The 15139-nt window shown below is 54.9% G+C and overlaps 1 protein-coding gene across 1 annotated transcript; it reads left to right on the top strand.

The window, feature by feature from the left end:
• Window positions 1-1502: 1502 nt before the first annotated feature.
• On the top strand, window positions 1503-2483 carry LOC311186143 (vomeronasal type-1 receptor 4-like; the record flags this gene model as incomplete). The annotated part of the gene is made up of 1 exon (XM_084257029.1): window positions 1503-2483. The coding sequence occupies one exon, from the start codon at window positions 1503-1505 to the stop codon at window positions 2481-2483; it is 981 nt and encodes a 326-aa protein (XP_084113155.1).
• Window positions 2484-15139: the final 12656 nt, after the last annotated feature.

Here is a 15139-nt window from a genome sequence, read left to right as displayed (position 1 = left end):
GGGGGAAAGTGACTATTTGTGTTCCCGCCACAGCTGCCAACTGGCTTCATTGATTCCAGCAGTTTTCTGTGACTTTTGGATATTTCTCTATCAAACCATCCCATCCTTTTACTTCTACTTTCTCCACCGGCTGTCCCATGTCTCTTTAGTCTTGCCCGCACCCAGCTGGCACCCTGTGTTCTGGGGCACGAGGGAGTCCTGTCCCATGGTGGGCATTAGAGCAGGTGCGTGGAGCCTCTCCGCTGAGTAGCCCCTGGAATGCGGGTGCTCACCATGTTGAGTTACATTCCTCTTATGCAGAGGGTGAGAGGATTCACCAGAAACAGTGCAGGGAACAGAACAGGCAGATTTTCCCAAATACAATGCAGAGGAGAGCAGCGGGTGAGCCAGGAGAGGTCTGCTGCACCATGTGGGTATCTCCCTGAATGACCGGGGATTCGAAGTGGTGCTTCAGTGGCTGCGGTCAGCTTCATGGGTTACATCTTAACCCCTTGCACCACCAGGGAGGCAGAATTGAAGGTCTTCTCTCATTAAGTTATTGTGTTCGCTTAGATTCTGCATCTGGACGTCCAGCTACATCCCGAAGGGCAAGAAGTTCTGACTGTCATGTCCTCGAAGGGCCTCCTGTTCTCCTGCTCTGCACAGTCATCCCTTCAGGCCTGTCCTGGTGTTTACGTGCTCGCTCTTCCATGTGAACTGCTGCTTCAATGCTGCTTAGTAAGTTCTCTCTCAAATTGATACTTTGTGCTCCTGAATTTCCTTATTTTTTCACTTCAGACCTCGGGGAGGGCCTCCTCTCCTCAACGATATTTTCCTGAGGTCCCCTTATCACCCTATGTGTTTCTGGGGCTCTGTGGATTTCCTCATCACGGCTGTCTTGCACTCTTTATCCCAGTGATCACAGGTTCCAGGCGTCCTGGTTAGTTGCCTGGAAACCCTCATCACTTTGTGACAATAATGCTTTCTCACAGTGCTGATAAGCGCTTCTTTCACCTCATTACAGGGGAAAACAAGCTCCTCTAGGTGAGGTTCTGCCCATCACCCCTGATGCCTCATCAGCGGGAAGGAGGGGAGCCAAGATTTCTTGTCCAGGTGGGGGGGGTTGCTGTGGCGAGAGGCTTGACTTTCATTTGCCAGAGATGACTCCCCACCTGATTGGGAGCCCCTGAATAAAGAGTCCCTTCATCCCCCTCTGCCTCTGTCAGCAAGGCTGTGTCCCCTTGTCTGCCCAGCAGGGGCTGGTCTGGGTGCCTCACCTCCCCAGAGACCCGCCTGTCCACTTGTAGACCCACAGCAGGTGGCTCTGCATGGGCAGCATGTCCTGTGAGCTCATGGACCCACACTGCTGGGCAGTGAGAAATTGAGTGGAAACAGGAGTCAATACAAAAAAGGATGTTGGCTGTTGCACTGGGGTCAGTGATGTGCTCCCCAGGCTCAGCTCCTTTGGGGACACAATAGTGGCTGCATTTGCAGGGACGGATGGCAGAGATCATTGCACAAGGATGAGGAACGAGGATCAGCCCTGCCATGGCGCCAGCAGAGACCACGCCCCCTTCAGCCCCCATAAGGCCTTCGCCAAGTCCTTCCATCAAGCCGCGGGAGAACTGACCATACAGATCACTTTTCTTTTATTGATGGGGGTGGGGACCCCAGCCAACGTCCTCCTCTTCTTGCAAAACGTCTCCCCAATCATTTCAGGATGCAGGCAGAAGCTCCCCAACACGATTCTCTCCCACATGGCTGTGGCCAACGTCTTCGTTCTTCTTCCCATTGGGATCTCAAACACAATGGCAGCTTTCGTGCCCAGGCGGCCCCTGTCCTCTCTTGGGTGTAAGTTTTTAGGCTTTATTCACAGGGCGGCCCGGAGCACCACACTGTGCGCCACCTGCCTCCTGAGCACCTCCCAGCTCTTCACTCTCAGCCCTGGAAGACTGGTGTGGACGGTGCTCCCGGAAGTGTTCCCCAAGGCCCTGGGTCCTTCCTGCAGCACCTGCTGGCTGCTCGGTGTCCTCATCAATGCCTACGTTCCTGTGAAAGTCACTGGTCCACGGAGCGTAGGCAATGGCTCCGAGTCCCGGGGGTCCTGGTTCTGCTCTGCCTCAGGCTCCAGCGCTGCTGCTGTGGTCCTGTGGTTGGTGCCGGACGCCATCTTCCTCTGCTTCATGGCCTGGGCCAGCGTCTCCATGGTCCTCCTTCTGCGCAGACACCAGCGGAGGGTGCAGCACCTCCACACCCCAAGGGCCGGCCGGGGGTGCCCCCCAGAGACCAGAGCTACCCGCACCGTCCTGATGTTCATGGTCATGTTTGTCAGCTTCTACCTGCTGAATTCTAGCTTTGTTTTCTATGTGACAGTCTTCTTAGACACCCCTCTGTTGCTGACACAGGTCTCTGATGTCCTGGAGATGTGTTTCCCCACTCTCTGCCCCTTCCTGATGATCCTCAGGGACCCGAGAATGCCTATGTTTTGTCCTCGGTTTTTCTGAGTCCGCAGGTGCGCCTCCCTCCCTCCTGATTCCCCACACAATGGAAAAGGAGAAGCCATGTTGATTCAGCCTCCCCACTCTGCGTACAGGTGAAATATTTCGCTCTGCTTTGTGTCCAACGTGCAGGTAGGGATGTGACAGCAGACCACCAGGGTCCCTCCAAAACACGTGTTTTGTGTGGACACTTCTCCCTGCTCCTGCAGCGAGCCCCCCACTTTGGGTTCAGCGCCACTCCATGTGAACAGACAGCCCCATGGACGATTAAGTACTGGAAGGTGCCTCAGTTTACCTGTAAACTCACACGGCGCCGCCTTACATTTACTGAAGCATCCCACCAGCAACAAACCCCCAGCCCGGGATGGGGGCATCCAGGCCTCTCTGGACGACTCACCCCACCTACCCCAGGGCATCTCCCCCCTCACTCCCTACCCTCCCCTCCTCCCCCAGGTCTGGCACACCCAGCTCCTGGCCAGGGCCTCCGTGGTAATGGCTCACCTGGAGCCTGCGCACTGAGAGGCGCCCAAGGCTGCTTGTGTGCATAGAACAGTCCGACCCCGGCCCCTCCAGGGTGTCACCTGCAGCCACATGCTCCCGGGGCAGCACTGACCATCCGGCGGGCCCCAGCCTGACCGCACGTCGGCCGGGCCCACACCTGAGGTCGCACACGGGGGACCTGGGCGAGCATCTGCCTTTTGCTCAGACGGTCACACAAGCGCACAGAGAACGCAGGTTCCTCATGGGCCTCGGCAGCGCCCCTCAGTGCAGGCGGCTCGACAGCGCCCACGGGGGTGGACAGTCCACCAAACGCCCCAGATGCATGGGGCGCCCGTCGGGCCCACCTCTACGAGGGACCTCGAGGCTGCCAGGTTTGTTCCAGAGCTCACGTCTTACACCTGGGCTGAAGGGCCCCAGAATTCATATCCAGACACCTTCTCCCTGCATGACCTCTGACACCAAGGCCCGGCTCCGCACCCTCCCCTCCTCCAATCCCCTCAGAAGAGACCAGAAGCCAGGGCTCCCCAGCACTCCCCAGCACCCAGAGCTGCATTTCTGGCTTCATGGAGCTCTGACTCAGAACAGGGAGCCCACAATCTGGTGATTCACTTTCTCTGTGGGGTCCCAGCGGAGAGAACCAAGACATTGGCCCTGACAGCTGGGGGAGCACGGTGCTGGGGACGTCTGACTGGGCCCACACAGGACAGGGACTTGGTGGAGGAAGAGCGGGCGTTGGCCAGCGTCCCCACCCCTATGGAGAAGGAAGAGCCATGTCAGGGCCCTGCCAGGCTCAGGGCAGGGCTCTGGGGAGACAGAGAGTGGGCCGTGGGGCGTGCCCAGGCGAGGACTGGCGCGGGGGATCCGGGCATGAGGATGCCCCATCAGAGGGCACGTCTAGCCCGGCTGGACATCACCCACTCACTTTGCTCCTGCCGCTGTCTCCTTCCTGACTCCCCCAGAACCTGAGGTCCCTGACCCTGGACACTGCCTTGGGGACCAGAGCGACGACACAGGGAGAGGGAGACTCGGCGGAGCTCGGGTGAGCACAGAACAGGCCACGCGCGCCGGCTGAGTCCTCCCGGCGCCGGGTCAGCAGCAGCTGGAGCTGAAACACCAGACAGAGGCTCAGAGCCGCGGATTCCAACTGTGGACCGGAGATGCACCCAGACTCCTTGCGGGGATGCTGATGCCCCCACTCCAGACACGAGGCTGCGCCCCCAGACACCAGGGTCTCCTGCCCGGGCGCCCAGACAGGCCGAGGGCCGGGTCCTGGCTGGGCAGAGCGGCCTCTGGATCGGCCCTGAGCGCTGGCCACACCCAGAGTGTCCACTGACCACAGCCCAGGCTCTTCCCATCACACGCCCATGAGCCCGACAGAGCCTGGCTCATCACTGCCCTCCTGGGGGCGCTCCTGGCGGGGTTCTAGGCCTGCTCCCCAGCTCCAGGTGGGTCTGGTCACCCAGCCTGGGGGAGACGGGGCCGACACGGCTGGGTGCCTGCGCAGGTGTGTGAAGCACGTTCTCACTAAACAGGGGACCCTCGTCATGCAGGAAGTTCAGGGTCTCCCACCCCAGTACCCAGGGTGGGCACCTGGGGAGAGCCCAGCAGGGCACGTATCAGCAGAAACAACCCTGAGCCCAGAGGGGCTGCCCCTGAGAGTCTTTCTCTACTGCCGCCTCCCCTAGTATGTACGGGGCCTTACCAGGCCAGCAGGGAATGGGGGAGACCCCTCAGCACCAGGAGGCTGAGCACCGTGTGACCCGGGTTCCCGGCCCCTGGCCCCCACGCACGAACCCCAGCCTGTCTCCCAAGTCCACTCGTCCCCGCACTGCCCCAGCCAGGGGAGGCGCCAAGGGTAGGGCTGGACCAAGGACAAGCACAGACCAGAGACCCCGACACAGGCTCCCAGGGCGGACGGCGGAGGTCAGGACCCCAAGCTGCTCCTGTGAAAAAGTGAGGGTCGTATCTCGTGTTCCTCGTGAAGCAGGAGTTTTGGGAGAATTAAGAGAAAGGCTCGGGGACCACAGCCCTGGCCCCGCCCGAGCAGCTGAGGGTCTCCCCTGCATGACAGGACACCCCAGCTCCCGCCTGCACCCTCCTCCCACCCACCCAGGGTCTCCGTGTAGGGCGCAGGGCAGGGGCTTCTGCTCCCCGAGCCCGGACCCAGGCCCTCCCTGACAGGGGAACCCCACAGTTCTGAGAAGAGACCACAAAGCCACAGACAGTTGAGGGCAGGTCTCCCCTGGATGCACCATCCCAGAGTCGGGTGCCCACCCAGGGGTGGGCGCTGGGCCCACACGCCAAGGCCCTGGACCTCCTTTCTCCTGGCCGGGTCCCAGGCCCAGGGGTGTGGAGAGCCCGGGTCGGGGCCCTGGTCCTGTTAGGGGGAGAAGATGTCCCGAGCTCATTCCACACAGGCCCGGGGGTCTCCACCCCCCTCCAGACCAGGCCGTCAGGACCCCGCCAATGACAATCCCACCATCACCCACGGGAGGGGGCTGGGAGCGGAGGGTGGGGCGAAGCTGCAGGGTTTGGCAGAAAACCGGACACGAGGGCCTCGGGCCGCTCTCGGCGCCAGGGCTCTTGGCCCTTCGCCAGCTCCTGGGGGGCTCCGGGTCGGCGGGTCGGGGAGGACGCCCTTAGGCCTTTATCTCCCTCTTGTCTCCCCGCGTTGGACATTCCCTCATCCCCGTCCCCGGGAAATCCGCCTCTTCCTAACCTTCCGGGCGCGCCTGCCGTGGAGTGTTAATAAGACCCTTTGAAGCCCGCGGGTGAGGACCCAGGGCCAGGCCACCCGTTTTATATCGGGGCTGCCTGTAACTGCCTCGCCGGTGCCCACCGCCCGCACCAGCAGAGAGGGGTGTGGTCGGGCCCGGGGGCGCCAGGCCCTGCACAAAGGCAGCCGAGCCCCCTGGGCGGAGCCCCTTCCCCTGGACCGCCCCTCGCCTGGCCGCGTCGCTCCCGAGCAGTGTGGGGGGAGCCGTGGGCGCCAGTTATAGGGTCGGGCCTGCTGCCCTCCCCACAGACCCGTCACTGTCACCGACCGCAGGGACGCGTCTGAGGGCGCAGGCATGTCCGGCCGCGTCCCCCCCCGGGACACCCCCACCCGCTGGGACACTTGCTCAGAGGCTCAGGTGTGTGCTGGGCGGGGCGGGGGCAGGGCCTGACCCCGTCCTCTTGTCCCTCCAAACAAGAAACTCTCACTGCACAAGGGGCTGCTCCCCAGACTCAATTCCAGGGGTCACAGGAGGGACCAAGGGAAAGGCAAGATTCCAGGTTCCCTGCCCCCCCCCCCCCAGGCAAGTGTGGCGCTGAGCAGGGAGGAGGTGCCTGGAGAGGAGGCTGGGGAGAAAAGAAGAAGATGGAGGAGCCCCGAGGAGACACGAGGCACAAAGACCTGGGAAGAAGCTGCACTTGCTTCTATACCTGGGACTCGGGGGCCTGGAAGAAGACACGTGACACAGACGTGGCGTGAGGCTGGTGGGGAGGAGACGGGGCAGCCTTCATCTCCATCAGGTTTGGTCTTTTCCCCCAATTCACCTGGTCCTACCTCCCTTTCCTGTGGGACCCACCGGAAGGTGCGGTAGACTTGGGGCGGACATACAGGCCGCAGGCATCTGCTCTAGTCCAGCCCCACTAGGCTGGGCCTTCCCCAGGAGGCTACAGGCAACGTCAGGTGCTTGATGCGGACACGCATTCTTAGTCCTTCGTGCTGTACACAAATGATTAACGTTCCTTCCACTGAAGGTCTTGTGCACTACACTATGTTTTCTCTTGACACAGCAGATGGCAGAGCTAGAGACGGCTTGTTTTGGGGTTGTGGGGTGTCCCTCTCCTTGCTTGTAATAGATTTGGAGGTGAGTCAGGAGATGGAGCATCTGTGCTTAGTGACCCTAGGGGGAAGGTGGCTTCTGTGGCTCTGGCCACTCTCAGCCCAAGTGTAATTTTTGGATTTTTAATATATTTGTGTAAGTTACTTGTAGATTTGCTGTTGAAAACTGGCATGCGTTGAGGGGAAATTCTGTGTTTATGAGTGAAATCTGCTTCAAGCAGTAGTTCAGTGGCTGGACCTTTGTGGAAATTGTTCCATTTGGTAACAGACAGTTTTACTCAAAAGATGGTCAACTTGGACCATGTGGGCAGGTCAAAGATGGGGTGAGGCCAAAGGGGGGATTCACCAGAAGAAACTTCTCAGAAGATTACGCCCTTTTATCTCCTAAGTTCTAATATGCTGTGAGGTGGGCTGTGATGAAAGTCCAGGAAGGGGAGTTATCGATGATGTGCAGAGACCCTCAAACATTTCTGGCTGCAACAGAAAGGGAGGGACAGTCAAGGAAAAAGCTGGGAAAGGCTGCATTGTGCTAAGAATAGAATTGCCAGGAGAGCCAGCGACCATTGCTGAAAATATGAGGGACATGAACACACAAATGCAGACACCCTGAAGCCCCACCAGGTTCCCTGCAGGGCCCTGCAGTAGCCCAGAGTGAGAAACAACCAGGTCCTCACACCCGATGGACAGATAAAGAAGAGGGGACACAACACTCGGGGGACTACTACGTCGCTGTGAAGTTGGTAAAACCCTGACATCGGCAACTAATGAACAGAACTGGACCACAGGTCTCATTACAGAAAGTCACATGAAGAAAAACACTGTATGATCTTACTCTATGCGGAATGCAAGCACATTCATGAACGGACTAATCTAAAACATACTCTCAGACAATAAACATTCATCAGGGATGAAGGGAAGGCGCTGGGAGTGAAGCAGGTCAGCGGTACAGGGATGAAGGGACACCTGAATTCTGTGAGGATGATGCAGGTGTTCACGCACAGCCCTCCACAGAGATGTACATGGATGTAACAAAAGGGTACAGGGAAAATGGTGAGGAGATGGGGTGATGTGATGCTGAGCCCATTCCTAAGAGTTCAGGAACAGAGGCTTCACCATCTGAAGGCCACGAGGTCCATGAGGAAGGGGCAGAGAGTAGGGAATTGGACACCTGTATCAACCGCAGACTAGTGTCTAAGCAGCCACGATAACACAAAAGCAGTGATCAGCATGCGGAAGCTGACAAAGATGCCCTGAGGATGGTGAGGGTGGCCCTGGTGCGGTGCGAACCCCTGGCCAGACCTGGGGTTGTGGAGGTGCCGCACCCTCTGCCGGTGTCTGCACAGGAGGAGGGCCACGGAGATGCTGGCCTAGCCTATGAGGCCGATAAAGACGGCGTCAGGCACTGACCACAGGACCACGCTGGTGCAGCTGACCAATTCGCCAGGGGGTGAGTCTCATACTCCTTGAACCAGTGACCTTCAGAGGTATATAGACATTAATTAAGAAACCGAATATCCAGCAGATGTAGCAGGAAGGACCTGGGAACTTGGGGAGTCCTCCCCAGAGCACCGTCCACTCTACTCTCCCTGGGTGAGAGTGCAGAACTGGCAGGCGATCAGGAAGCAGGTGGAGTACAGTGTCGTGTTCCAGGACACTCTGTGTGCATAACATACCATTTTACACCCAAAAGAAGGCAGGGTCTCCTTGAAACAAAAGTGGCCATTGGATGGGGAATCGAAATAAATCACCAAGACATTGGCCATGGCCAGGTGGGGTAGAATCGTGTGTGTGAACTTCTGCCTGTGTCCAAAAATTAGTGGGCCGTTGTTATGGAAGATGAGAATGACATAGCCCAGGGCCCCCACCCCGATATAAAAAAGAAGATGGTGTGCAGGGCCGCTCCCGCTGCAGACGTAGGGATTCGTGATGTACCAGCAGGGCGATGGCTTCCAGCTGGGCCCAGTGCAGAGCAAGCTCTCCCCATGGTGTGACGGGATTCTTCGCAGTTATTGGATCACAGTGAAGTATCCTGAGCCATTCATCTCCTGAGAAGGGAGACACTGTCATGTTCCGCAGGGAGGCTCCACTTGGGGGACATACTACTAACACCAGTTTCGCTTCCACTGTTTGTGTCTGGTATCTACTCTATGCTAGCTCATGTTCGACCTCCCGGCAGGATGTACACCATGAACTCTGGAACCATGCAGTGCTGTCCAAAGGATGGTTGAGGGAGAACCATAGGAATCCCCTGAGAAGCATCCATCCAAGCATTCAAGAGGATCCTGGGATGACTGTGGATCCTGGCACTGGACCACGTGGGAGAGCTTCTGACTGAGGCACAGGAGGGTGAAGGCACATTATTTATCGATGGGCTGCCAGCCTCAGCAGGGAGTAAGTACTGGCACATAAAACAACAACAACAATAATAATAATAATAAACCTGTAACCTTGGTATTACCTCACCTTCTGCAGAACACATGAAGTTTCCTAATCCAACCATTGACTGCAACAGAAAGGGAGGGACAGTCAAGGAAAAAGCTGGGAAAGGCTGCATTTTGCTAAGAATAGAATTGCTGGGAGAGCCAGCGACCATTGCTAATTAAACAAAGCATTAAAGGAAAGAAACGTGGAGACTGCTCAAAAAATAAAAATGGATTAACCATAACTCAGCAATTCCAATCTCAGGAATCTGCCCAAAGGATGCAAAAAAGCTAAATCGAAAGAACACCTGCACCCCTGTGTTCATAGCAGCGATGCTCACAGTACCCGAGATACGGAGCCTAATGCCCCAGAACAGATGACTGGATCAAGAAGAAGTGTTTTATATACACAGTGGAATATACACTCAGCCATCAAGGGAGATAAACACGCCATTTAAACATGGATGGAACAAGAAGGGCTTATTCTAAGTGAAGTGAGTCAGAAGGAAAAAGATCAATACTGGATCATTTCACTTCCATGTGGAAACTAGTATAACCATCCAAAGGATCAGACGAAGTCAAACTGTAAGAAGGATCCTTGAAAGCAGATCACAGATGTAAGACATTCAGAAGGGAGGGGGAGAGAAGGGGGGGGCAGCAGATAACAGAGGGTAGGAGAGCATGTTAGAGGGGAGTGGAGGGCTGTGGGCCATTTGGTGGTGGGAGGCTAACATGACACAGCAGAGGGGAAAAATTCTACAATATGAAAAAAATAAAGAAGGATGTTTAAATAAATAATTTTTTTAATAAAGTGGGAGTTGAGGCACTTTTCATAAATTCTACGATAATCATCTTATGGGGTGTCACAAAAAGTAAAGGACAATTTGGCAGTGATGGAACCCAAGACACTAACCCAGAGTTAGACACTGTGATCCAACTGATGAATAATTCAAAAGAGCTCCAACGACAAAATCTAGGTGCTGAATAAAACTCAGGAAGGGAGTACACCTGGAAGGACATTAATGAGCCCCAGTACCGCCCAACAACACAGAAATTCTAGTAGGAGCCAAGCAGAATTTCTACAGCTGAAAATTTCAGTGAGATGACAAAGGCCTTGAACAACGTAGAGCAGATCACATGGAATAAAGAAAATGTGAACAGGAGGGTGGGAATTTAGAAATGACTCAGACAGAGTAGAGAAAGAATTCAGAGTTCTTAAAAGGGAGGAACCCTTATGAGATCTGGGATTCGGCAGGCTCCATTAGAAACGCCAACCTAACTCTAATCAGTGCACGGGCAGGAGAGGAGAGCGAATTGTCACGAAATTATTGAAAGATAAAGTAGCTGAAAACTCCCCAAAACTGCAAAAAGAACTTGACTTCCAAGTCTGAGAGCTAAGAGAACTAAGTATCTCACTGCAAAAGGACCTTCTTTAAGAAACATGGTCTTGCAACTGTCAGCAGTCAAGGACAAGTGTGAAAGGACAGGACTCGGCAGGGAAGCCTCACTAGACTCTAGGTAGAATTCTCAGAGGAACTCTACAGGCCATGCGGAGGGAAGTGACATATTCAAAGTGTTAAAAGACACACCTGCCTGAAGGGGAGACCGCATTTGGCAAAGTCACCCTTCAGATATGAAGGGGAAACAAGGGGCTTTCGAGGCAAATAAAAGTTGAGGGTGTTCACCAACACTATCCCTCTCTCACAAAAATTATGCTGAAAGCAGCTCTTCAAACAAACAAACAAACAAACAAACAAACAAAACGAACAAAACTCTGATGAAGGTAATACACAGCCAGAGTCAGAACCCAGGACCTCTTCTCTAGGATACGCTCCAAATTTTCATTGTAACATCTGGTTGTAGCATTAGAAGAAAATAAGTAATAAAATAATGGTACCTCCTACAAATGGCAAAAAAATAAAAAAATTGTATCAAAAACATAAAAGGAGAACGGATGGGAGGACAGAACTACTTAAGCGCAAGGAAAGAATTTCTCGAAGAACAAATGGACTATTATTCTCTCAGGTGTTGGTGTAAGAGGGTGGAATCCACTGCACAAAGCAGAGACATGAAACATAAAAGACAGATCACACCAGTGCGAAAACTGCCAAAGTAGGAAACCAAAAAAGCCAAAAAAACAGAATGAAATAGAACATGCAGTATTAAACCCCTGAAACTGAAGGACATCAAAGACTAACCCTGTACCTACTGTCAGATAAGCAGGATTTCTCCTCACAACATCTCTACACCAAATTCAAGAGCACATGGCAGACCAGGCACCGGCCCCGAGCGGGTGCAAGGATGTTCCACATGCTCAGGAAAACGTCAGGGACCCGCACGGTGACAGAATGCAATAAACACACGCACGTGTGAGCACAGGGTCCTTTCATTAGAACTAAAAATAAGCATCTTAGGAGACCGGGCAGAGAGGGAATATAACTCAACAGGGTAGAAGCCACAGATGACAGGCCCTCTGCGACATGTTCAATGGAGAGAAATGGAAAGTGTTTCCTCCGATGTCAATGACATCCACGGTGCTGGCTCTCCTCACCCCGTATCAGCAGAGGCGGGGTGTCCCAGCTTGCACACAGGGGCCAGAGAAATGAAAGGAACCCAAGCTGAAGAGCAGTAAACAAGGGGCTCTTTGCAAAGGCGATGATTCATACACGGACACTCCTGAGTCGATCCTCTATCAGTTGGATGATCGGCCCATGGGGCAGGGAGGCGGGCACCCAGTGGGCACCAGGAATGCAGCTGCGTTTCCTCACACTCAGGATGAAGCATCTGATGAGGAAAGAAAACCATCCCTCCGACAGCGGCATCACGGCGATCAAACACTTTGAGTCAGTGTCACGCAGGGCATGAGAGTGGACGCCAGGAACCCGCGGGCTCTGCTGAAAGACATGGCGTGAGACCCACGAGCAGAAGACGCCCAGGCACACGGGTCAGAAGGTTCCAGACTGTGAACGTGTCCGTGCTGTGCCATCGCCACCCACATAAAAACGCCCTTCTTCTCAACAACAGCAGAAACGAACTAAAATTTGGATGAAACCACAGATCACGCCAGAGGGCCAGAGGAGTCGAGGCAAACAGAACAGGGGTGCGTCTCCTTCCCGATTTCAAATTGTCCCGTAAACCGCAGCGACACCACAGGGCACTGGCCAAGACAGACACCAGCCACGGGACGGGCAGACGGCCCGGGATAAAAGCTGGCCTGGACGCCGACTGGCACTCAGGAAGGGCCCCAGGGCGCATAGGGAGAAGATGTCACTCAACACACGGGCCTGGGAAGGCGGAGAAAAAGCGGACAGTGAAGTGGACCCGCCAGCAACACCCACACCCCACACCACAGCGGCGCTGAGACTCCCTGACCCGACCCCAGACGCCCACGGCCGCAGAGGGAAGCTCAGGGACGTTGGGCTCGGGGGGAATGTGGGGGCTGAGGCCACAGACAGACATCAAAACTCACCCAATGAGCCGAAATTCAACCCAAACGCCACAAAGCCAAAGACACACAGGGCAGGGAGCGGCCCTATCCATCCGCTGAGACAACAGAGGGCGCCATGCAGGGACCCACAAGCTCCTTGGGAGACATGGGAACGCCTGCGTCCCGTGGAGCATCTCAGAGGGACCTGTCCAGGCCTGCGCCCTCCCCTCCACCACACGGCTCGGGAGCCTGAAGGCTGGGGCGGTTATAGGGACAGTGTTCCCTGCCCCGCCCTCCCCACAGACACCCCGTCATCAGGTCAATTGCCCAGAGACACACTGTCTGCATGGAGAGTCTCAGAGGATCCGGGGTGGGGGTCTCACTCCAATCCCTCCCCATCAGTCCCTCTGCTGATGGGGGACAGCTCTGGGCAGTTACAGGGGTGACCTAACAAGCAGCTGAGCGCAGAAAGTTAACCACGTTCCCTGTAGGAGGAACTAAGTTTGGAATCAAAGTGAAATCCAAGGGGGAATGAGCTTCAAGGCCACGCCAGGGTTCTTCACACCCATCCCCGGACAGGGACATGCAGATCCCAAAGGCCGTCCCCACAGCCCCGGGGTGTCCAGCTCAGGCTGACGCTGTGGCAGTACAAACTGAAGCTGGCCCTGGGATCTGGCGTCTCCCTTGGATTAAATTCCACAAACCCTGAGATTCAGGCCCCAGGTCTTCTGGCCTGAGAACAGCCCTTTTGAAGCTCATCTGACCCACCCTAGATCCCGAGAGTGTCCTCAGGACCCACAAGTGATGACAGCCCTCCCACACCTAGAGAACCTCGGCTCCCTTGTCCCTCTCTGGATGGACCTGCCGCCCTTCCCCTGCACAATCTGCCTGGGAATGGGGCCCCAGGACGCATCGACAGGAATGAGGGGGACAAATGACTGGACAAATAGCAGGATGGCGTCAGCTTTCTTTAAAATTCAGAACGAGTCAAAATCAAAATATCAAACTCAACAGAATAAAAAAGAAACTTCACAAAAGAGTTGAACGTCTAATCCTGCATTCCATACGTGGAAGCTGTGACCAGTCCCACCAGTGGAGACTTTTCCAGTTGGTTTGGGAGCGACAGACTTGCATGTCCATATTGCATTTATCATAAATTCTCACTCGAGCAGTGGCAGCCACGGAGAACACACGAGGAGAATGGAACGACCATTTGTCACCAGGCCGGATAACCGGGGTCGGGTGTAGGGCTGGGGCTAAGTGGGACATCGCTGCACCGACTCTCCATTCGGTTGTGCATTTACAACTTCTCTATAACAAAGTCCACTGAAAATTTCAAAGTTAAAAGAGAAACATGCACTTCTACTTCAGGCTAATGAGCATGAGTTGTGTATGGTCTAGGCAACAAAGCGGCCCATATTCATTATGATAGAGGAGTTTCTACATATTTGAAAAATAAAACATTAACTGTGTAGTCACATTTGGAAAAGATCTCACTGAATTATTGAAGGCTGCTGTAGAGGCCTAAGTGGAGCTTGGAGATGCTTTTGGAGAAGGAACCTGAGCAACTCAGAAAGTGGACACGGTGAAAGTGGAGATAGATGTCGTGATGACAACCACATCTAACCACAACGGCATCAGGTCTGCCTCAGAAGGGCCAGGACTCGTGGCCCTTCAACTGCCACTCTCTAATGCTAAGACGTCCTTTAAGAGATTGTTCAGGCATTTAATGTACTTTTCCATAATTACTGAAAGGTAGGTTGGGTAATTTACCTATGGGGGACAGAGGCCTAGAGCACACACACCTGAGTGTCATCCCACAATCACTTGGCCAGCACACCATGAGAGAGCAGCCTGAGGTCACAACCCACGTACCATATCCTGCAGGGTAGAATCTCTAAGATGATGTGTAAACAGGAGACACATACATCTGACCAAGAAGAGGCCATTCTGAGAAAGTTACTGCAGGGTGTGCTCCCTGTGATGATCACGCACCTGAGACTGCAGTCTATGGCAGCCCAGGAGTGATGGGAATGGTCAGGTGGGGATTTTCTCTTCCGTGGTCATCAGCAGCGTCTGTGTCTCCTCATCACATAAACACTTGTCCAGACCGGAAAACAGACTACACTTTTCTGACTGTACACATGCCTGTTAGCCTCTCTGAATCCCAAGTGTTTCCTTCCCACTTTATACCAGTTTATTAGGAAAGGACAAAGAAAAAGGCACCTGCATGGTGAAGGAGAGCAGCCTGTCCTGTTTTGCTGCTTTCTCTCTCTTCATCCCTATGAACAACTGGAGGAATCATGCTAAGTGCGCAGAGAAAGCCTGAGACTTTCCCAGAGGGTGGAAACCTGCAGAGAAGGGGGACGTGGTCCAGCGGACACTCAGATGTCCAGTGTGTGGCTGTGAGACCCACTCGCTGCTGGGCAAGGCTGACAGCACTCTCAGGCTGACCCTCTGGGCCGGTGGGGCCCAACCTTAC

The sequence above is a fragment of the Talpa europaea genome (assembly GCF_964194135.1).
Source record: "Talpa europaea genome assembly, chromosome: 16".
Classification (NCBI taxonomy): Eukaryota; Metazoa; Chordata; class Mammalia; order Eulipotyphla; family Talpidae; genus Talpa; species Talpa europaea.
This window is presented reverse-complemented; position numbering and strand designations above follow the sequence as displayed.